At 36.9% G+C, this 23847-nt stretch overlaps 5 protein-coding genes across 9 annotated transcripts; 3 read left to right on the top strand and 2 right to left on the bottom strand.

Moving 5' to 3' along the window:
* Positions 1 to 2092: 2092 nt before the first annotated feature.
* On the bottom strand, positions 2093 to 5240 carry LOC140795741 (vacuolar protein sorting-associated protein 55 homolog). 2 transcript variants are annotated; one of them, XM_073148494.1, is made up of 5 exons: positions 5188 to 5240; positions 4410 to 4543; positions 3778 to 3817; positions 3623 to 3707; positions 2093 to 2340 (listed from the first exon to the last, which is right to left on the bottom strand). In XM_073148494.1, the coding sequence occupies exons 2-5, from the start codon at positions 4440 to 4442 to the stop codon at positions 2157 to 2159; spliced, it is 342 nt and encodes a 113-aa protein (XP_073004595.1). In that variant the 5' UTR covers positions 4443 to 4543; positions 5188 to 5240; the 3' UTR covers positions 2093 to 2156. The 2 variants fall into 2 exon arrangements, with proteins under 2 accessions (XP_073004595.1, XP_073004594.1); XM_073148493.1 differs by having other exon boundaries at positions 4410 to 4461; positions 4543 to 5235.
* Positions 5241 to 6102: 862 nt separating this feature from the next.
* On the bottom strand, positions 6103 to 9408 carry LOC140795340 (uncharacterized). 4 transcript variants are annotated; one of them, XM_073147845.1, is made up of 6 exons: positions 9234 to 9383; positions 7382 to 7459; positions 7207 to 7272; positions 7058 to 7123; positions 6621 to 6953; positions 6103 to 6547 (listed from the first exon to the last, which is right to left on the bottom strand). In XM_073147845.1, the coding sequence occupies exons 1-6, from the start codon at positions 9309 to 9311 to the stop codon at positions 6527 to 6529; spliced, it is 642 nt and encodes a 213-aa protein (XP_073003946.1). In that variant the 5' UTR covers positions 9312 to 9383; the 3' UTR covers positions 6103 to 6526. The 4 variants fall into 4 exon arrangements, with proteins under 4 accessions (XP_073003946.1, XP_073003945.1, XP_073003944.1 ...); XM_073147844.1 differs by lacking the exon at positions 9234 to 9383 and adding an exon at positions 7648 to 7813; XM_073147843.1 differs by having other exon boundaries at positions 6103 to 6953; positions 9234 to 9408.
* Positions 9409 to 10847: 1439 nt separating this feature from the next.
* Positions 10848 to 16819, top strand: LOC140795642 (mitochondrial fission protein ELM1). The gene is made up of 10 exons (XM_073148328.1): positions 10848 to 11352; positions 11706 to 11944; positions 13279 to 13375; positions 13465 to 13614; positions 13749 to 13875; positions 15228 to 15340; positions 15421 to 15484; positions 15568 to 15661; positions 15751 to 15859; positions 16474 to 16819. Exons 1-10 carry the CDS (start codon positions 11173 to 11175, stop codon positions 16573 to 16575), a joined length of 1275 nt encoding a protein of 424 aa, XP_073004429.1. The 5' UTR covers positions 10848 to 11172; the 3' UTR covers positions 16576 to 16819.
* An 814-nt stretch (positions 16820 to 17633) lies between these two features.
* LOC140795302 (uncharacterized) lies at positions 17634 to 20219 on the top strand. Its single transcript, XM_073147800.1, has 10 exons — positions 17634 to 18018; positions 18173 to 18356; positions 18432 to 18565; positions 18656 to 18768; positions 18861 to 18978; positions 19068 to 19223; positions 19412 to 19564; positions 19659 to 19738; positions 19830 to 19879; positions 19960 to 20219. The coding sequence occupies exons 1-10, from the start codon at positions 17638 to 17640 to the stop codon at positions 20064 to 20066; spliced, it is 1476 nt and encodes a 491-aa protein (XP_073003901.1). The 5' UTR covers positions 17634 to 17637; the 3' UTR covers positions 20067 to 20219.
* Positions 20220 to 22049: 1830 nt separating this feature from the next.
* Positions 22050 to 23674, top strand: LOC140795300 (B3 domain-containing protein Os11g0156000-like). Its single transcript, XM_073147798.1, has 3 exons — positions 22050 to 22654; positions 22890 to 23025; positions 23103 to 23674. Exons 1-3 carry the CDS (start codon positions 22135 to 22137, stop codon positions 23113 to 23115), a joined length of 669 nt encoding a protein of 222 aa, XP_073003899.1. The 5' UTR covers positions 22050 to 22134; the 3' UTR covers positions 23116 to 23674.
* Positions 23675 to 23847: the final 173 nt, after the last annotated feature.

The raw sequence follows: 23847 nt of genomic DNA, 5'->3' as shown, positions 1-23847 counted from the left end.
TGAAAGTTTTGTTCTTTTCTCTCTTCTTTGGGATTCACAAAATCTTCTAAAAGATTCTTGCATCTGAATTCCACATCAATTTAATTAGGCATGCAGCTTTTGTCCTTAAGAGAAACACAAAGTTAGTGAACTAATATGCTGGAACACTAAAAAAGCAAAGTTTTAAATCAAATTATGCTTGATGGGAAGCAAAATTTTTTTGTACTTGTGTATGTATAAATTATAAACCTTTTTCCAAAGTGATGAAGTATTTTGAACTCGTAGCAACCATTATCACTGCCTTTTTGTTGCAGAAAATGAAGACACTTCTCTTTCATGGGCAGCTAAGTTAACTTTATGTTCTTCAGCTTTCAGTCATGGTGGTCCACATCCTAAGTTTAATTTTATTGCAAGATGGTGGGTGGAATTTGATTCTCTAAAGTTGCTATACCTTCTTTTGGTGTCCTGCTGACTTTTAAGATAGATTATTGAGTTTGATGTTCCATTAATTCATATAAATGCAGAAGGGTGGTTGGAAATTATTAACTCTTGAGCATATTTTTAGTCTCTTGATAGCTGCTTAATTTGTTTAAGTGGGGCTCAAAATGTGGCCATCCAAAGGTCATTATATTTGGTCCTCACTGTGGCCACAGTTGAGAATAATCATCTTATTTACATAGTCCCAAATACAAGCTTTCATCAAAAGAAGAATGGGAGATTGTGCTCAGATAATTAAAATAATTGTATACTATTTGATTATTTTCGGGTTCAAATAATTATTAAGTTTTCAATTCTTTAAAAAAAAAATTAAGACAGTGGAACTATGACCTAAAAAAAATCATCTATATAATTATAAATTCAGCAAAATAACATGGATCAGAACCTCAACAGAGTCTGTCAAAGTTTTCACATGAAACCACTATTGAAGTCCCTCAACTAATAATTGATTTGAACTGCTCTCTTTTTGTCATCTTTCCCGAAGGCTCATAATTTCTGCAACCCATGTCTGATTAATGTGGATCATCCTTAGCATATGGTACAAAGGTTGTACTATTGAAGCACTGGAGCCTGAATTGGGCACCTATTGTCCTTCATAATTAAGCATTAAAAAGCCTCTCAAATTGGTCGATGTGTAAAGGCTGTTGGAAATTTTATGTATTTTACTTAAATTTTTTATTAAATTTGAGCTAAGTTTGAAGTAAGGCACACACATTATTAATGATAGTTTAATAGTGGAATTAATTTAGCTCAAAGAGTACTTTATTGTCATATATTTACTTAGTCAAATCCATAAAGAGACGTGAATGAAAATTATCTCTAAGGTGGGTATCATAACAATAAAAAATAAAAAGAAGTGAATTTTAGTATCATATTGAATATTTGAGAAATGATAGCATGGTATATAAGTGACAAACTTCTTATGGGCTTTGGGCCACAAAAGGGGTACTTATTTTGTGGGTAAATAGTACTATGCAACTTAACTCGTGCGCACCACGTGACTTGGCTCGGTTTAGTTCGCACGCGGATGTCTGAACTATTTTTTCCTTGATACAGGTTCCGTTGGTTGACCCCGAAGTCAAAGTTGTATGTCCCTTCGATTAGAAACAGTTAATGTTGAACTCGAAATGGTGCATCTTTCACATATAACTATTAATTGGTTTCAGACCCGAAATGATGCATCCATTCGTGTCCCTTCGTTGAGCCTATTTAATTATATAAATAGGTTATTCATAATTTTTTTACACTAAAATAGCCGCTTCTTTACGAGTGCAATCGTTGTATCATAGGAGACCAACGTCCACTGTTCCAGAAGCAATCGGTGGAGAGCAAATTAATCTTAAAAAAATATTGTTCAACACTAAACGACTATATAAATTTTACATTCTATAATATGTAAATTTATTTTAATTTATTAATTTATTTTAAATCGAATTTTTTCTTATTTTTAGAATCAGATTATTACCGCTACATAAAATTCTCTCTAATTGCATCGAATGAAATAGGAACTCAAGAATTTTACTCTCTTTTTTTTGTCACTCAGAATTGACAGTAAATCGAAGGAATCATTTCATAAAGTTTGAAATGGCACTGCATCATTAAAAAATGATTCAACTGGAAAAAAAAAAGGTAACTCTATATCTCGATTCATTTTGGTCAATAGTCTTACAGCAGCTCTCCTACCAATCCTCATCAAGGCTAGCTCTGTGGAAACACAATATTGTGCACACGAGGATAAAGAAAGATGTGAACTCTATATACATAGCACCACTCTCTATTAGGTCTGCGTGCCTCAAGATAGCAGGAATTGCCAGGCTCCCAATAGCAGATGCACCAGTCAGGAATTTCGCAGCATTTATCCATCTTAAACAAAAACAAGACAGTAATTAGTCCCCTAAGAGTAACCTATACAGTTATGAAGAATCAACAGAATGAATTTGACGGTGTAGGATCAAATGTAGAGATGATTCCATAATAGACAATTATGTCTATTCAAAACATCACATTACATAGTAATAGACAGTTATAAGCAGTTTGTATGTTGGGATTGATTGTTAACACCAATACCCTGATTTCACAGTGATATCTGGGTTAGGTTAAGACTTAAGAGGGTTAAATACTGTTAAAAGTCCACATCATGGCAAGTGGATCTATGCCGAATCTAATTCAGCCAGCTAGTGAGTCAAACTCTAATAACCCATTACTAACTTGTAATTGAAAATCGACACAAGATCTGTTCAATTTGCCAACGCTACAAACTTCTCTAGTCACATTGTGTCAATTATGTTGAACACGAACCCATTAAATCAACATACAGTCAAAATTACATTTTCCATGAGTTGCGATGGCCATCACATGCCAAACATTAGTGTCTAGATATTTGAGTGTAATAGTATGTAACTGCAGATTAAAATTAAATGCTTATTCAATAATTAAGCATATAACAGAATAGAATTATATAATCAAGGCAAGTAGGAGGAGGTCTTCATATTATTGAAAGTACATATCAATAATGTAGATATCTTAGCCAGAAAGACAAGGTGGTTACACAATGTCTGTTTCAATCCTCTTTAAATAAAACAATTAACCATAAAACATAAAATTGCATATCAGCAATTTTCATGTGTTGAAGAAACAATTTAACTTCAAACTGAAAGGCTATTATATTAAACTACCGGATGGGGAAAAAAATTTAGAATCTGAAGTAAGAATAGGCATATCTAGAAACCATAGAAGATGATGTTGAGGAACATTAGTCAGTGTTATAATTCTCAAATCCACGAACAATACTGACAGTGATGCTACGACTACCTGGAGAAAATAGAGCTTGATTCATCCTTGCTTCCAAATATTCAGGAGATCGAATATAGAATCACAATATTTTGTGGATCACGAAGTACATATATGCAACAGCAAAAGCAAATAGGATCTACTTTTGCTACTTAATGGCAATTACAAACTAATGGAAGATTCAGTCACTTAAAAGAAAAAGGAGGTGCATCTGTCATTTTTAAACCATAATATATACACACAAAAGTAGCAACTTACTTTTGATGAATTAATTGCTTAAGTTTGCCACAGCTATGACATATTAAAGGGAATGCAGAATAAAGAAGCATCCGGAGCACAACTGGAGAAAACTCACCCGCCACCCTCCCTGCTGGTCAAGAAATGGGTCGATCCACCTCCAAAGAACATACACGGCATAGGCACCAGCACATACATTAGGGCTGCAGACACAACTCTATCAGCAAAGAAGGCAACAATAACCCACAGTTTGCTAGTCAAGCCATTATTCACCTGATAACATAGGCCACCAATTATTGTACAAAGCACACGCCTGCATCAACACAACGGCAATCAGGCAGTTACAAATGTCAACACGTGTGGTTTATTCATATTTAACCTGATGAAATTTCATCTATATGCTAAAGTTGATGATGTCAATTTTCATAAAGAAAATGATGTGAGAGAAAAGCAGAACAATAAAGACCTTCTGATCTTAACTGTTTGCACTTTACTAAACTCTTCATAACAAAAGTTCAGTTATATATGGTACAACATGTCGAACTTATACCTACTTCACTGAACTCCGCCTGAAAATTTAGGTAGCAAGGTCTACCAAACTGCCAAAGGATAATGTTACAAAATCTTGTCATTGAAAGAAATGACTGCAGATGAATGTTGAGACTTTCCAAGACAGTTAGATGCATACTTGATGATCCTGTGGAGTTTTATTTATTATGCTATCCAAAAAGAAAAATATTCAAAAAAGTAGATTAAAGAGAAAAGCCAATTAATATGACTCAGTTATCATCTGTATATTCCCTTGCTTGTGAAGCTTTCCATTGCACGCAACAAACAATCATGAGAAACAAGATGAGATAACTAGCAGCTAAACCAGATAAATGTAACAAGTACAAATTTCATACCAGGATTTGCAATAGAATGCTAGCCGAGAACATAAAAGCAAGTCCAGCAAGCCTGTATATCAACAAGATTATGAGCAAACTAAATGTCCAAAAGCAACAGACAGACAAACATAGTCTGGTATCTCGAACTTACACTGTAAATGATGATCCGCATATAGTAGTTGACCAACATCACCATGCAAAGATCAAAAAACACATTCAGTTGTTCATATAAGTAATGTATAGAAAAGAGCACTGGGCACATTAAATATTAAGCAGTTATCAACAGTTCAACACTTTTAAATTTTAATGTTCACAAGATAGAATTTCATATGACCATATTACTGGATTTTACATTTTCATTATATGCCAATGAATCATATTTTAACTTGTTAGCTATTTACACAGCAACAGATGGTGGATAAGGCATAGATACACGTTGAGTAATTACGTGTAAGTAAATCTCCACTAAACAAGCAAATCCATATATTATCAGATTCGTCCCGCAAACTCCAATCTCTAAATGTTACTATAGTTGGCTCTCTCCCACTATAGGAAAAAGATGCTAACTTTCTTCTCAGCTAAAAGCCCTAGATTTAAGAGAAAGGGAACGATAGGTCCATAATTCACATATCCCGCCAGCGATCCTAAACCTCCATCTACGATTCAAGATACTCACTCTAACCCTAGAATCCGAACCCTAAAGAAGAATTCACGACCAAGAGGCAAAAATTAGTTGGGATTATAGCTATCCGTTGGATTAATTAAAGATAAATGAGCGATAAGAGTAATTACTCACCTTCGACCGTCATCGCCATTTCCGCACCTCCAGAAGCAAAAGAGGAGAGACACGAATTACTCGGTCTTCGGACGAAAGCATTTATTAAGTCAAGATTACACTAACAACCCCTAACTATTGCCTATTTCCATATGCACCCCTCTTTCTTTCTTTTTTTCTTAAGTACACTTCCTAATCTTTTAAAAAATTCTCTCACTCCGTGATTATTAACTATAACTCTATAAAAAAATTCTCTCACTCCGTTATAATCCTGGACTGTTTTTTCTCCTTTTTTTCGTCTAAAATAAAGGTAAAATAATTTCTATAAAATTTAAAAATAATAATATAAGATTTATATATTATATTTTTCACGACAAGCTCAAAAAAAAAATCATAATTAAAAGAGTCAATATGTCACAAAATAATAGATAAGTGTTCAAAAAACATCAAGTGGGCATTTATTTTCAGAAAAATATTGTCTAAATTTATGAAGAAAGTTACTGGATAGACAATATTGAAGTTTTGCTTTCTTTCTCTAAAAATAAAAAATAAAAATAATAAAAAAGAGAGTAAGTTTTGGAGCATAATTAACTGGTTAAGATCAACACATAACAGCGAATCCCAAAGAAATTAAGTAGAAAAAAAGAGAAATAAAAATATGAATGACTATTTAATTACATTTGTTGGCATTTATCTCAACACATAACAACGAATGTTTGATTAATGTTGGGATGTCTTCATTTCTGCAGAGACATTAACACTGAAAAAAGAAATCATAAACGAACTACTCGTTCTTAAACATGGTTTTTTATTCCTTTGTTTCATTAACACACAACACAAATCTTGTATCTTAATAAGACTACTAATATATACAACAACAAAAAAAAGACTTTTAAAAACAACAGCTTAGCTCAACTTTTCATTGCTGAGAGGAGGTGAAGAAGAGATCAATATATTTTTATTCATGAAAGATTCTAACCTGCAATGTTTAAATTCCTTCGCAATGATGAGATTTTTTAACTCCATTGTAGTCTAATTAAGTATCACATTGCCGGTATTGCTGCTGCTTGGCTCTTTAATCCTGTTCGTTTCACAATCCTTTGAGCAAGTATTTTCAAATGATAACAGAGGTCCTTATCTTTGTCCTCTATATAAATGCCGATTTGTTAACCAAAATAGCACCCATGGTAACAAAGTGCATTAAAACATAAAACGTACACCACTTGAGTCTTTCATACAAAAATGCTAAGGCCACGACAACCTTGCTTCAATTCTCTGACTTCTTTCCTTCTCTTCCTGGCTGCAGCTGATGTTGCTGCTGCCGCATCAACTGACGTCCCATGAGAAGCTCCTTGTGGCTCTACTTCGTTGCCTGGAACATCTGCGAGACAAGAAGATATTGGTAGTGCTTTATTTGGACAAGGCTGTAGAATCCGCCTCTTGGAATTGCTTACTTGTTGAGATACTCTAGTGTTCAATGTCAGTGAACAAGAAACGGCCTCTTCTTTCTCTTCGTTATCATAAGTTCTCTGCGAATCTCTTGAACTATGCTGTTCATCATTGGGTTCTTCATTCGCTGTGCAAGATCCTGGTACGCTAGTAAGAGGAAAAATCCATGGACACGATGCTCCACCGTCGCCTTGCTCATAGTAAGTAGACCAGGATTGCCGAACGGAAGGCACCGTGGCTGCTGGCGCGCTATATATCAACAAAGGGAGAGTGGCTGATGATGTCGTTGGCGCCTCCTCTTCGCTATTCTCATTGTCTGGCTTTGACGCCCTCACCACCTACAATAAAAAATAAACCCTTAATTTCTTCACGAAGACAAACAATCGTAGAGGACTATGAGGAAGATGAAGAAGTCTTCGATAAAAAAGAGTTGAAGACGAACCTCCTCTCTTAGTTGCCTGTTTGTATCTCTCAATAAGAGATGCTCTTTTATGGCTCTTTCCTTCTCCTACACTCAGATGAAGGGATTTCAACAAAAGAATTAGGTCCTTAAAGAAGGGATCAAGAAGTAAACGCAATAACTACACTTACCATCTTCAGATTCTCATTTTCCAGAGATAAATCAGCAACTTTTCTCACCAGCTCCTCGCGAAGAGCCTACTCAAACGTGGATAATAACCGTACATACAGTTAACACGTTTGCAAGAACAAGAGGATTTAAACTACAAATTAATAAGAATCTAAGGAAAAGTTGTAATCTTTTTACCTGCCTCCGCAGAATTGTTTGCCTTGCCGCCTCCCTGTTAGCCAAAACCCGGCGCAATTTTTTCTCTTCTCTCGCAGCCTAAAAAAATTTAGGATTCTATTACACAATTAAAAGAAGTAAATATCTGAATCTACCAAACGTATGTACGTATATATAAATATATAAAGATACAAAAGTTGGTTACTTAGATATTGATAGTGATTGCTCCAAGAAAGAATACTGAACACCAGCCAGAGAAAAAGATAACATTTTGACGATTAGAATACCATGTCGTAATTTCCTAAGCTCTTGTCCGGAGAAGACTTATTGGGCGACTCCTTCTTGACCCGCTTCGTCGACCTCCGCTCCATACCCGCGAGATCCGCGAGGGCCATGGCAGCGTTAAGCTCCTCGTCCACTGTCGGATCCAACCCGCATTGCTCCATAGTGTCAGTACCCGATCCGCAAAAGCTAGGGTCTAACACTTTATAGCCATCCTCTTCCGGCCATGGCGCCGAGCAATAGTTGGGGGGGGGTGGACGACGGGGCCCACTTGAATCAACCAGCCTCGTTGGTCGCTTCGCAGCCGTCGGATCTGCCTCCGTTCACCACGTCGCGCACCGGATCCATCTTCCACGTTGGAAGTAGCTACACGTGGCGGCCGCATCGGGCTTTGAGGCCAAGTTCTGTGTCAACGTGGAAGGACGCGACTGGGCCCAACTCGCTGGTGGGATAAAGGTTACTCGTTGGTAATGATCTGAGAAGTTTGTGGTGTTTAAGAGTGACAGCGAGGCAGAGAAGTCGAGTTTGACAAGTGTTAAACACTCGAGGTGAGATCTTATACGGCGGCAGAGTCGGTAGTGACGTTTAACGGTTTGATTTGCCCTTGGATATGGCATGGAATTACGAGCGCGCCATCATCGGGTTCTGGGGTTTATCGGATTTGTCACGTTGGTTAATGTCCACGTGCATGGTTCTGAGTAATTAGGAGGTAGAGAGACAAATATACCCAGTAGGATCATTATGGTCATAATTCGGAATCAAGAGGACTCAAAATATCATAAGAAAAAAAACTCATTTTTCTGATTATGCTACTAAATAATGAAGGTCAACGAAAAGGATCAGAAAATATTAAACAAGAAAAAGGAGCAGCTCCACTTTCAATCACTTAAACAGATGTGAGACTGCTTCTGATTATGTTGTCAGTTGTAAATTCTAATGACTGTTAGCTTATTAGGTACTGTCAACTTCAAGGAGTGGACTAGATCTTGTAAGAATCGAAATCATTGTCAGATCAACAATGAAAGAAACTACGTTGTGGGATTTGCATACTGGAATCCTTCAATAAGAATACAAGTCAAATAAAGAGAGTTGTACCATGTAACTATCTGGATTCTGGGAGTGTCTTATACCTTCAGCCGAGCATTATCATAACTACTTCATTCATGGCCTCTTGATCGTCACCATAAACACCCTCCTTGCAATGCTGTCTAGATTATGCTACTAAATAATTAAAATTTTCAAAGTAGCCTCAAAGTTCCGGCACACTGCTGGCACCCACTTTTGTCCAACACTAGCCTTCCCAAAGGATTGGATCATCAGCCTTTTGAAGACCTCTCTCTCTTCTTCGCACTAAAACCATAGCATTCCCCACTCTCTTCTCGATCTAGTCTTCTTGTTCAGATACTAATTAAAATCAGAGAAATTGATCAAAACCCTTTTTTTGACGGATAATTTCGGTTCAGGCCGTCCAAATTGTTCTCTCTATGATCAAAAGATGAGATCCCCCCCTCCCCCCAACTACCCATGCTCAAATGATCAAAGAAAACAAAAACTAGAAAGTAGAGAGGGGAATGGAGAGGCTTTCTCTTACGGATTTGTGGTATCGGCAGGAGCCGTCGACGCACCCAATCTTCTGGCATCGTACTGCGCCGCTTTGCTCCATTGCCATTACTCTCTCTCTCTCTCTCTCTCTCTCTCTCTCAAGTCTCTAGTCTCTTTTCTCCTATTCTTTCTCCTCCTCGATGTCTCCAGAGCGGGGCACCTAATGTTGCTAGGAAGCGCGAACGAATAATTCCCGAGTAATGATTTGCACAAAAATTCCAAATGTTATTCACACTACTTGCAAATAACGACTACTTTGTGTATACGGAGCTTTAAGTATCAAATACATGTGTATTTATATTTACAAGGGGCTTTTGTAATTTAATATATAAAAGTTGAGTACATATATTTTTTATGTGCAAAGTATATTAAAATCCATTATTATAAATTAAGAAGTTAAATACAATTAAATTATAAAAGATCTATTTCTAAAGGGTTTTTTTTAATCTTTTTTCTGTTTAGATTTGTCTATCTGTCTGTATGCTCTAATTTATATTCATGCAAAATTGAGGAGTAATATTTAAATCATTATGTATATTTATATAACTTAAAATATTAAAAATAAATAATATAGGAGATTGGTATTTTTATAAAAAGTAAACTTACTATATTTTTTTTTGGAAAATTTGCACAGGACACCTTGCTTTTTAATAAAATTGCAATTTATACTTTATATTTTCACTATTTATAAATTAAGCACTATAATCTAACGAAGATGTATATAAAATATTATGCTGTTATATCTGTTAGTTAAACTTAACTAAATACTAAGAAGATGATTAAAAAAATACTACTAGCTAAATTATACTTACTCAATTTATACTAATTCAACTCAACACAAATAAATTTAACCCAACTAAACTGAACTCAACTAAATTTAACCTATAGCATTTTAGTTATTTAGAGATAAAATTTATCTAATTAACCGAATATTTTTATGGTGTTAGTTTAAATATTAAAATGTAGTGTATAAATCATAATTTCATAAAAAGATGATGTTATATAAATTTTGTTCTATATTTTATTGTTGAGTTTAAATTATTTATAGAAATATGTTTTTCTCTTTGGATAGAAGAGAGGATCACAGTAAAAGCACCGAAAGTTTTAGTTATTCTTCTAGTATATTTATTAACTTATTTATAAATTTTTAGTATTTTTATGTGAAGTATATATTTAAAAGAAAACGTTAAAAATTTTAATATGCTTAATTGAGACTCTCAGGAAACACTAAATTGAGCAGTTCTTATCTAATATATAACAAAGCTTTTGCAATTTAATTGTATTCAATTTTTTAATTTAGCATATAAGATTGAGTGCTTATATTTTTTTTTTAAATTAATGTACATTTATTATAACATAGTGTAGTGTACACAATTTATTATGCGATATATAATTTTGTAATTTATAATAATAAACTCTAAAATATCTTGTAAATATAAATTATGTCTTTTCTAATATAATAAAATATATATTGACTATAGAAAATATTATAGTCAGTTTTATATACTCAATTAAAAAAATTAAATATAATTAAATTGCAAAAGCCTCCGTATGCGAGCAATACGACTATTTAATACGATTATAAAGCGGAATTAACTCGCAAATGGCCCCCTCGAAGAAGCCGAAACCTATTTCATAAAAAGAAAAGAAAAGAAAAGAAAAAAGAAAAGAAATCCTGAGGAGAAGAGTCGAGACGTAGCAGGCAAGAGAAAGGAGTACAAATCGAAGAAATCTCAAACGAAGACCCCTCGATATCTGTCGAATTCCGTGCATTTACGAACTCTCCCAGATAAACTAAGCATCTGATAGAATTTGGAAACCCTAATCCGCACAGAGGAAAAGGAGGAGGAGAAGACGCGGAGGGAGGCAACCCTAATCCATGCTCTGTTTTTGATTCGAGGATTGATTCTAGTTGGCTTCGATCTCAGATGAGGCCCATAAGGCTTCCGGAGCCGCCTAGCGGCGCTTTTGGGATGCCGGAGATCTTTGACGGCGGCGTTAATGTCATTAGACGAGCGATTGTGATCGGAAATGGATTCGCCGGTGCCGAGAACCAGAGCCTGGGATTGGTTCGTGCGCTGGGGCTCGCTGATAGGCAAACTATATACGTGAGTTATCTCCATCATATCTTCTTATTTTCTTGATTAGTATGCATCCTCTAATAATTAGTATGCTGTCTCATTGATGCATGATCTCATGGAAAGGATTAGTTTTAAGTTCTATTGTATTGCTTTGAGAATTGATGGTACTGTTGGTTGCATTTGGGGCAATGCATTAGTTAGATATGAGCTATCATACGAGGAACAGTTTCAATATTTCTTTTTCCCCCTTCTATTTGCTTCTTTCTCCTTGGCCTATATGATACTGTGATTGTTTTAAATTTAGTTATACTGGTTAGTCATCCTTTTATGTTAGTGTAATGACTAAAAATTTGATAGACTAATTCTTCGTGAGGCTGCAGCGTGTCACTAGACCTAGAGGAGGGATTAATGAGTGGCTTCACTGGCTCCCTATCTCTTTCCACAAGATAATAGTCCATGTAATCAGACAGATGTTTGGCAATTCTAGATTTTCGGTGGTGTTCGAAAGGAAAAAGATGGTGCCATTTCCTGTCCATAATGGTGGAGGTCTTGGATTATTATCCGTCTTAGAAGCGGATTCCAGAAAGATTGCAGCCATTGCTCGTGACACTTTTGAGAAGTAAGGAGATTGTCTCCCTCTATGAATATTTCCTGATATCTTGCCTTTGTTAATCTTTTAGGTTTTTTTTTTTTTGTTCATTTGAATGCAGAATTTTCACATGGAATGATTGTTTTCTTCTTTAAATCATGCTGATTGAAGCATTGAGTTTTGAATTAGGCATTCATGATTGTATCTTGGAATTTGGACTGCTAGAAGTAGAGAGTACTGATTGCAGATGTGCTTAAGCAATAATGACTAATGGATGATCTATTTAAGAACCTTAAGCCTTTAATCTGAAGTCAAATAAGAATAAGTGCATCACTCATGGATAAATTAAATTTCAATTTTCAAGTTCCAACATGATGGTTACAGGCAACCAGAAAAAGGAGCTAGTTGGCGAGATCAACATTAAAGCTCGCAGACCAGTAAACGTGTAGCTTTATCATATAAATTATGTAAAATCTTACTTTTCCAACTTAGCTAAGATTGTAGACGTGTAGCTTTAGGAAATACTTCGTCCCCTGGTATCTATAGTAAATCCCTTTGTACTTATTTAATTTTTGTAGTAAACTCATCTAGATGGGCTGTATTTACTCTTCAATTTGTTATACCAAGTAAGCAAGTACCTCTATGATGAACATGGATCTTATGATCACATGCCAGTATGCCACCTTGTAATCTTCAACCATTGGCTTCTAACTGCATTAAGCTTTTGAAAGGCACCCCCACAGTATGCCGATGGCTCTATTGCATAGTGCCTAAGCGGTATGTAGGTGTATATGCAGGGCATATGCAGCCTAACGATTTTAATATATATATATATATATAATATTATTATTAGTAACAAACTAATTAATGTATAAATGAGGTAAACAAATAACACTTTAACAACCATATGTAATTAACTAATCACTATAAAGCTACAAGCACTAAATGAAACCATAATGATTAGTGCATGACCATTTTATTTCTTAATTCTAATTACAATAAATAACTATTTTGGGTAACTTATAGTGGAAATGAATACTTAGTAACTCTATTTTGTGTGTGTGTGTGTGAGAGAGAGAGAAGCAATTAAGGTCATAAAAACTTGGGCTCCATTACCACCGTCCGTAATATTCCTGGCCGCCTGACCTGCAATCCCATTAAGGTGGCCCAACCGCATATTCCCGGCCGCCTTTACTATTTGCAGGGCAGCCGGTGCACTGCCCCATCAAGGCAGCTCCTGCTTTTTCTGCTTTTCAATACACTTTTGTTCTTTTACAATCTAATGGATTTGGTTCCTGCTTTGCTTCCTCTATTGTTGAATGCTGTTGAGTAATGAATGAAATAATGATTGTCACTTCTTTCAGGGAAGGGCCTACCTTAGTAGTTGCTTGTGGTAGGGATACCATCTCATTAGCGAGTTCCATAAGACGTTTAGCTCCTCAGAATGTCTTTGTTATTCAGGTACTTGAGTGGGATGATGTGATGTATCACGTACTGAATAGATGTTACTTTTAGTTTTTAATTTCATACCATCTTCACTGATATTTCAGATACAACATCCAAGATCACACCTTGATAGGTTCGACTTGGTGGTGACTCCTCGTCATGATTACTATGCTCTAACTGCTAGTGGACAGCAAGAGATTCCTCGCATTTTCCGACGATGGGTAACTCCAAGAGAACCGCCTGGGAGTAATGTGGTATGCTCTTTTCTTTAAGCAGAACAAGTCTTTACTAGACAAAATCTGTATTGGAGAGGTTTTTGCGTTTTGAGTGATGCTGCTGAATAATTAATTCTCTCATTTATTCACATTGTCAAATTTCTAAATTGCAGGTCCTTACAGTAGGAGCATTACATCAAGCTGATTCTACTGCACTTCGTATTGCTGCTACAGCCTGGCATGATGAGTTGGCCCCTCTACCAAAGCCATTGCTTGTAATAAACATAGGAGGACCTACAAGTAATTTTCTCTTTTGCAGTTCTTGGCTCAATTTTTTTACTTTCTGTATTTACTCAACTCTAATTAGATACGTTTTAACTTTCTCAACGAGCCAATTCTGAAGTTACTTTTATCAAAGCTACTATGCTTTGTGTCTGACAATAAGATAATTAGCTTGTACAATGTGGTCCATATTAATGTAAGCACTATTATGAAACTAGAAAGAGTTGGTAAGTAAGCCTTAAAGCTTATGATAGCGACATAGCGTACTTCCCTATCTTGTATTAAGTTGTTTGTTGTCACTGATTGTTACTTGGTTAATGCAGTTGCTGCACAATTTTAAGGAGTGTCTCAGTAAATGACTTTCCTTCTTCCAGTTTAAAAAGAGACAAACATGTGTGTGCACGTATGTCATTACGGTAGTACCTTTAGTAGGTCATTTGTTTTCCTTATATGGTGCAGGTCATAATTACTTAGACAATGTAAATGGATTCATCAAAAGGTACTAGGTAATGACATTCATCCTGTATTAAATCACCTACTTGTGTATGTTACACTAGAACTTATAGATGTCTCACTGATGTGATTCATAAGAGACGATAAGAAGTAATTATGGTCTATGGTCTCTTTTGTTATTTGGTTATTGGAATGAACTTTTTTATGTTTTCATCATGTCTCACCTTTCTATTGGTACTGGTGATGCATCATTTTTTTCTACACAAAAATCTGGAACTCATCTTGAGGATGAAGTTCAGTTAATTTGTTACAAAGGAATAGATACATGACATCCATTAGTGGTATCTGGTGATATGCATCTCTCTGACACAATATCAATGTTTAATGTTTTTGGTATGAACTATTATTATTTATTACAAGAAAGAATAGGCATATACTGCACTTTTACTGGCACTGATAGGAGGATTTTGGATCCTAAGGTAATCTAATGTGGCAAATTTGGAATTGTTATGTTGTTTGGATCCTAAGGTAATCTAAGGTACGTGACGATTATTACGTTGTTTGGTGATTAGGAATCTTCCTTTATTCAGGCATAAACTGTTATTATATGAAAGAGTGGGAAATGAGCTATACTTTAATTGAAAATTTCAGGAGGATTATTGATTGTAGAATTGATGATTAGGCAGTCTAACATGACCAGTCTGTTGGTTTCTAGTATGTCAATATATACACAGAAAGACATGGGAATGCTGGCTTTATCATCTTATTTTCTTAATGTAACGATCTGCCCGTCTTGGAATTATGACTTGTTTTCTCATTCATCACAGGGTTTTGGAGATTAGAAGTATTCAGTTCACATGGCTATTCTTAAGCACCTAATATTTGAGAGATGATTTGAACCCTTGTTTTTGCCTCAGGAAATTGTAGATATGGTGCGGACCTTGCAAAACAGTTGGTGAGTGCATTACATAATGTGCTAACAAGCTGTGGAAGTGTGAGAATTTCATTCTCTAGGAGGACTCCGAAAAAGGTTTGGAGAACACAGTGGTTCACTAACTGCTTGTTTTATATGGCTATTATCTAACATTTGTGCATATATTACATTGACAGATATCTGATATTGTATCAAAAGAACTTGGTGGCCACCCAAAGATTTATATTTGGGATGGTGAAGGTAAATGCTTATAATGGTTGGAAATTTCTCAGAATTAGAAAAAAAAAATGAAAATTTAAAATGGATCTTTGTTGTTTTTGCAGATCCCAACCCTCATATGGGGCATCTTGCATGGGCTGATGCCTTCATTGTAACAGCAGATTCAATCAGTATGTTGAGCGAGTCTTGCAGCACAGGGTATGGTGGAAAGTTGCTTCTTTCAGAGAAATGGTAGGAATTGTATTTGGAGATTGTCAAGATTAATCATCCATTTATTTATCTTGCAGGAAACCTGTTTATGTTATTGGAGCTGAGCATTGTAAATGGAAATTCTTGGCATTTCACAAGACTCTTCGTGAGCGAGGGGTGGTCCGGCCATTCACCGGATTGGAGGATGTAAGTCTCCTTTTCCCTTTTCATGAAAACTAAAATTCTCCAAGTTTTGATAATTGTTTGGAAGCCATCACCAAGTTTTGATCAGCAAATCAGATAATTTGGTAAGGTAAGATATTTAATGGCTGCATCAGTTTCACTAAGCTCAGTACGGGTAAACCCTCATGCTCATAATGTTACTGTGCAATGTGCACCACACGAGGGGTGGCCTTCGCTAAGCTGGTAATTAGGGGCCTATTTAGGATGCCATTCTCCATCAGGCTACATGGGCCCACTACAGTTTCCTTACATCCTGATGTGGCAGTGCTGGAACTGTAGACTGCTTTGTCATATTTACATTGTCTTGTTTTTGGCTGCATGAAATCCTACGTTAATCCTAATATCGGATTCCTTATAGTGCTACTTATTAGCATGCTCAATACTGGCTTGCTGGTGTATCAGTTCGAATTCTAAACAGCAGATAAAACCCAATTTACTTTGTGATTAAAAATTTTCCTGGATTCCAGTTTGGTTATCAAACTTGTTCAAATGCATCTATCCCCATGGTCTCTGGATTTTATTAAATCAATAACCATTGGAGCAACTAAAATTTTGATGTCCTTTCCTTTTCATCATAGATTTCAAATAGCTGGAGCTATCCTCCCTTGAATGACGCTGTTGAAGCAGCTGTGCGGGTACGTGAAGTGCTTGCTGAACGAGGATGGACGGTGGGGCGTTAGAAGATGAAAACAGAAAAGAAAATAAAAAAAAACTGAGAGAGAGAGAGAGAATTCCTTTTTTTCTTTTATTCTGGCAAGAATTGAAATCTATACCGAGTTACTGGCAACAACCTTCCAATTTGTATTCATCCTCTATTATTTCAGAATTGCGAAATAATATTGGCAGCACCTGCGGCTTGTAAAGATGTAACAGTCTGTACCTATTTATCCAAATTTTGAGTGACTATATGCCTTCCACTTGAAATTATAGGGTCATATCTTTCTATCCAGCTGTACATTTGAATGTTGAAATTATCCACCCTTCTTGCAGTGAGTATTCCTGCAAAAAGTTTGTCAAGTGGTAAAATGTACATGCTTAATGTATTTTAAGCTTGACTCGTCCAAGTTCTCATTTGTTTGTGCCTTTCCTAAAGTGTTAGAACATAACACCAAGGGTGAAATATATTCTCTCTTAGTACTCTTTGATGCATTTGTAGCCCCTTATTTTGGAAGATAGCTTATCCCCAATTTCTCAATACCCGGTTTGGAAATCTCAAATTTAGGAAATGCAATTGATTTAGAACTCTATCAATTTAATATCTGATTTAAATGGAATTCAATTAGTACAGTTACATATAGCCATTTAGGGAATGTTTAGTTACTAAAAATTGGTAGAAGAAAATATGCACTCTTTAAGAACTTCAATATTATTTTATTTGTGGAGTTTGTGTGTAGTGTTTATAAGCATAGCATTACTCTTCCATCATCTTCCAAACAAACGCCCAGAAAAAGACTAACAATTAGGATATGTTTCACTTCATTTGCTAGATACGTCATTATTCATTTATTATACTCTAAGTCTTCCGTAATAATCCAACATCTCAACGAAACGGCCGGAAAAATTCCAAACTTTCGTAACAACCTCACAACTGCATCGCTCGCTCCAAATTAAATCCATGCAACCGTTCGATCCCCCATCCGACCGTCCACAACACCTCCAATTACGCTCATAAAACATCTAGCCAACCACACCAACCTCTCTCCTTAAAGCCGTTGATCAACTCTCCACTCCCCCCCATCTCCATGGGCAGCTCTAAACTTGTCATCTTCTTCTTCTTCTTCTTCTTCTTCTTCTTCTTCTTCTTCTCTCTATGTAACTCGGCAAAGATTGGAGCTTTCTCGAGCTTTCTTCGAGCGAGACGTAGTAACCCGCTGCCGAATTCACCAAGAGTGACGTTCCGGAAGGAGTACTTCACGCAGGAGTTGGACCACTTCAACTTCAACCCACAGAGTTTTGTGACATTCCAGCAGAAATATCTCGTCAACGATACGTATTGGGGCGGAAAGTCTGCGCCGATTTTTGTGTATACCGGAAATGAGGGCGACATCGAATTGTTTGCAGAGAACACCGGATTCATGTGGGAGATTGCTCCTCAATTTCAGGCCATGCTAGTCTTCATTGAGGTGAGCTCTCAGATAGCACAATACATTTAAAATATTATCTATATGATATCAAATTTTGTTAATAATAAAGTAAGTAATATATGTAGAACTATATCGTTTGTATGACAACACTGGTTATATAATTCACAAGAAATTATAATTGCTGTAATTGCAGCATAGATACTATGGGGAGTCAATTCCATTTGGTGGGAGAAATGAGGCTTATAGCAATGCAAGCACTCTTGGGTACTTAACCTCCACGCAAGCAATTGCTGACTATGCGACGCTCATCGTTGATTTGAAGAAGAATTTGAGCTCAGAAGGCCATGTTGTTGTCTTTGGTGGTTCTTATGGTGGAAGTAAGTATATATATTCTCTCTATGTATAGATGAAGACTATGTAAATGTATATTAATTTGTTACGTTTATCTACAGTGCTGGCTGCTTGGTTTAGGCTCAAGTATCCACATATAGCCGTTGGAGCCTTGGCATCATCTGCTCCAATCCTTGGATTTGATGACATTGCTTCTCCAAACTTCTTCTACGACATAGTGTCAAATGACTACAAGGTTTCAGACATACATGCAGATTTATTCTTTGCAATTAATATTGCAAGCACCTAACATTGCAAGAATTGTATGATTTATTGAATGTAACAGAGCGAAAGCGAGAATTGTTACGAAGTGATCAAGAATTCATGGGAGAAGATGGAGAAGGCCTTGTATGAAAAAGGCGGTCCAGAGAAGCTCGAGAAAGAATTCAAGATGTGCGCGTAAGGGACACTGATCTGAGCCATACCTCTAGACAAATAATTCAAGCTATATGCCTAAATTTCTTTTTCTTTCTTTGGTGTTCTTTCTACAGAGACGACGAATATGGTGTAGAAGGTATGGTTGAAAATGCGCTAGTCTATGCTGCCATGACCGACTATCCAACAGTTTCAAACTTTCTTACTCCTCTTCCAGCAAATCCTGTAAAAAAGGTACATAACATTCATAGATGAATTTTAGGGGTTAATTAGATGCAATAGTTAAGTGTCAATAATCTTTAATTTTATTTTTATGATTGAAGATGTGTGAGGCCATCGACAATCCAATGACAGGAACTGATGCATTTGCTAGATTATATGGCGCAATGAACATCTACTACAACTATACTGGAGATCTCAAGTGCCTCACTGCATACGCGAACGATACTTATGGAATGAATGAAGGATGGAATTGGCAGGTCTATATCATATGATCGTTACCTATTCAATATTCACTCTCTTTTGCGCTGACAAGGCCCAATATGTGTCTGTCAAATTGGCATCCTAAACTGAACTCTACTGTTGTATTGCCATAGACCTGAACTCTGAATGTATTATTTCATCTCTGTAACTGATGATGATCTTAATTTTTTTGAGATTGATTTAGGCATGCACAGAAATATTACTTTCATATGGAGTCAGCAATCACAGCATGTTTCCTTCATACCCATACAATGTTACAGATAGAGCCTTGTCTTGCCAGCATGCTTATGGTGTGCCACCGCGGCGGCATTGGATGAGCACAGAATTTGGTGGCTTTGTGAGTCTACCTAGATGAATGAATCATGCCAGTGCACATTAACAAACTAATTCTTTTTGTTCTACTTCTCATTGCGAATCCTCTCGACGAACAGGGCATAAAGCGCGCGTTGAAGCATTTTGCGAGTAACATCATCTTCTTCAATGGTCTAAGGGATCCATGGAGTGGTGGAGGGTAACAATTTGATTCAATTTAATATATGGTGGATTTTCCATAGAATTACTCCTTGTCATCAACTTTTTCTTGTATATGTTTGTGTTGACAGGGTATTGAAGTCTCTTTCCAAGAGTTTGATTGCAATAGTTGCACCTAAAGGTTATTTAACCTCCATTTCTTTCTGAAGAAGCTACTGCATGGATTAGCTCATTCACTTCCTTCTTTCAAATTTAATGCAGGGGCTCACCATGTAGATCTAAGATTCTCAACAAAGGAGGACCCTCAATGGCTTAAAGAAGTGAGGGAAAGAGAGATTCAAATCATATCCAAGTGGCTTAGAGAGTAGTATTACGATGATCTTGCATGAGGACATATCTTAGCTATATCCAAGTTTAATCTTCTTTATTTCATTGGCAAAGGAGCTGCCATTACTAATCCTTTTTCTGATATATTTGAATATCTTTTCTCACTTTCTATGGAAATCGTACTAGTTCTTCAATTTGATCAAACCAACAAGCAGGAGGGCTTCATATTTTGGCTGATCCAAATAAAAAGACCAAGTTCATTCAGCAGCATTATGTTCTAGAGAATATTGTTACATATTAAGATTTCAAGCCTTTCAGAAGTAATCCTCAGTCCTTCCCTTGAAACCAATCTGACCAAAAATGAGGCAGAGGGACAACAACCCTGCGACATTTATCAAAACATGAATCAAAACCATTATAATTTAATAATCTTAAGCTGTTCGATGAAATGCCCCATTGAGATGTCATATCGCTATAGCATTATTTAACAATGCAATTTCTTGTAATCTATGTACTATCTATGTTGATATGGTCTAAACTTAGATATGGAATGTAGTGATGTAATATAATTGCATCTCCTTTCGGACCTCCTCTATCTTCTTCACCTTTGCCTACGCACCAGTACCCTGTGAGGTCATTTGCAAATTGACTTTTATCAATGTCAGGCTTGGGTCATACGTCTCAAATGGCCAAGGACAGGTAGTAATGTCCAGATCCAGAGCATGCGACCTGACAAATTACTCTCACATGTTCCACTGCTAGTATCATCTGGTGATGTAACACTCAGCCTCAAACATTGGCGAGAGTAAAATAATTTATCTTTCTATTCCCAAGTATGTTGTTTGATTTTTATATTTAATTGTAAATTTAAAATGACCAAGGACTTCCAACTGGTCCTCACTATAACCATATAGTCTAAAATAAAATGCAAAGATATGGAATTCTGTGCCACAATGTAGTACAGGACACTTGTCTTCCAGTTCTCCATCAGTGTGGGCAATGAGAGTACTAGAAAAAAAAATAATGAATGCATCAAGGATGTGCTCCAGTTCATGCATCTAAAACCTCTCTCTATCTCTGAGGATTCTAAGAAACTCCTCAAAAGAAGACAAAGGGATGCCTCATACTTGTATGAATCCCTCTGGAGATACGTAGACAATCTTAATTAAAAACCATGGGATACTCAAAGTTTCAGAATATACCATTCAAGTGGTATGCACTCAGGGGGGGTCTACAGGTGTTGTATATAACATGGATTGACAAAATCAAAAGGAAGGGGAGGAGGTGGTGGGTTGCATGATGATGAGTTATGAGGGGGAAAGGAATTGGACAAATCTTATCTTATCAAGAAGCCCTGTTGGAGAATGGTGAGGGGGTAGAGGATCTCTTCAGGCCCAATCTAATCCCATCTTCTTCTTCTTCTTCTTCTTCTTCAATCTTCTTTAAAATACTTGATTACTTTGGAACTTGGGGCAGTCTACAACCCTGTCCAATAAATATATCTAAAATATTTTACTTGTACTCAGAACAGGTGCTGAATTTAACAATGGAGTTGATTGACCATGACTTGTCTAAGCATTGAAATCAGAGAAGGATATCTAGTACACCACTAGATAAGAGTCTGCAAATAGATTTCTAAGATGCATAACTGAGACCCTGAGCACACACCTTAAAGCCAAGACACAGAGAGAGAGAGAGAGAGAGAGAGAGAGAGAGAGAGAGAGAGAGAGAGAGAGAAGAAACCTGACACTAGTTGTGAGTCAGATTTGTACCAATGGGCAGGAGATTGACAAGCCCCAACAACCCACATGAAGTGTCAATTGGATGCCCAGACCTCTCCTCCAATGGGTGGCTCTGATATGGCCACAGTGGCACTCCTCACTAAAATAGACTATGTTTAGGAACTTTAAACTCCCCCCCCTTCTTTGATTCTTTCTGTCCAACTTTTAAAGCATATCTACATCGACTGAGTTAATTATTTTGCAATATTTTTTTATTGGCTGCTCTCATGGACTTATAAATTAATGCCATAGCAAGCAATAATGTGTACATGCTTCTCAACCTCTCCACCTTTCTCCCTTTTTTCTTTCCCAAGCCTTCTTTACTACCATGACAACAAACTCAATGCCACAAGCTTGGCCTTGGGAGCCAGTAGCTATGAATTCTTACCACCGTTACTTGCAGTACCATGAAGAGATATCCCATGGGTACGAGAGGGAGCGCATGTTTGAGAAGCCATTGACGCCAAGTGACGTAGGGAAGCTTAATAGGCTTGTGATACCAAAGCAGCACGCGGAGAAGCACTTCCCGCTTGAGAGGGATTCAAGTGAGAAGGGTCTCCTCCTGAGCTTTGAGGATGAGTCTGGTAAGCCATGGCGGTTTCGGTACTCCTACTGGACGAGCAGCCAGAGCTATGTTCTTACCAAGGGGTGGAGCCGCTACGTCAAGGAGAAGAGACTTGATGCAGGTGACGTTGTGCTCTTCGAGCGCGTTCGCGTCGGCGGCGGCCGCCTCTTCATCGGGTGCCGCCGTCGAGGCGCCAATGATAACGTGCCGATTGCGGCGGGCCCATGGGGTACTTCCCTCTTGGGTCTCAACTCACGGCGACAAGATGATCTTCTTCGTCCAGGTACATTTTCATTCGTGCCTAACCCTTAAATGATTGATAAAATATTCATTTACAGTACATTATGACACCAACTTTATCTCATTCCAACACAAAGCGAGAATGCATAAGTTGCGTGCATCCGAAGGCTATGATCATGTCCTAATACGAATACAAGGGGGTATTTTGTTAGAAATTTTGGCATATATCTTCTGAGATAGTATCAAGAATTTATGAACTATGTGAATTTCTTGTATAGGAGATCAGAAGGATGAATCGGCAGAGAGCACGACGACAGCCCCGGCGCCGGCGAGCTCGAAGAGGCTGAGGTTGTTTGGTGTGAATGTGGACTTGGAGGAGCCATGTCCACCATTGCCTTCAGTTGCAAATTATTGGTTAGTAAATGGAATACAGAGTCTCTTTTATCACTTAATAGTAGTCATTGTTAATTCTTTTACTTGTATTGTAACAGGAGGAGCTCTTAGAGAGTAGTAGTTGGTGGTGGAGGATTTGAAAGGCAAAGGAGATCTGAGGGACGTTGTTCCCAGATCTCATATCCTACCAACCAGTCTTGTCCATTCCCATCTCACAGTTCTGGTTGACTATCGTAAGCAACTAATACTAGAAGAGAAAAGTATTAGAAAAAGAAAAAAAAAAGAAAACCTTTAAAAAAGAAAAACAGAAGAGATATCTATTATAATCTTGTGTGCAAATTTCCTCAATGTCCTTTTGAAATTTCCACTGCAAGGACTGTGTCAGAATTGGGATATGGGCTTCTCTGATGGATGGATGGATGGGTGAGTGTTTCAGGAACCCTCAGGTTGATTGAAAAGGAGTTGATATGGTGGGACCCAACTTATGTAATCTTTTCAATCAACAGTTTTTCTCTTCTCCTCAGTCCTTATTGCCATTCTCTCTGTCTCTCTGTGTCTCTTCTGATGAGTGGTTGAGTGAGTACAGTGGAGAGACCAATGACATGAAAGAATTATTAGGGTAGGAATGAATGAAATGACCACCTGGGGATTTCCATCTCCTTTGCTTTTACTTGCTATGTATTTATGGTTGGCCTCAATCCCTTTTGTTCTTTTGGAAACAGAGGTCCCTAATTTAATTAGCATCAAGTGTTTTGATAAAGCTTAAATAGGATATAAGCATAGGTTATTGAGGGTAATTGTTTTGGAGACAGTGCCTAGATTCCCACTAGTTCAGAGGCAAAG

This window comes from Typha latifolia, chromosome 9, assembly GCF_019914945.1.
Source record: "Typha latifolia isolate L0001 chromosome 9, TyphaL0001v2, whole genome shotgun sequence".
Lineage (NCBI taxonomy): Eukaryota > Viridiplantae > Streptophyta > Magnoliopsida > Poales > Typhaceae > Typha > Typha latifolia.
Note: the sequence above shows the minus strand (reverse complement) of the source record. Positions and strands in the feature narration are given on the sequence as shown.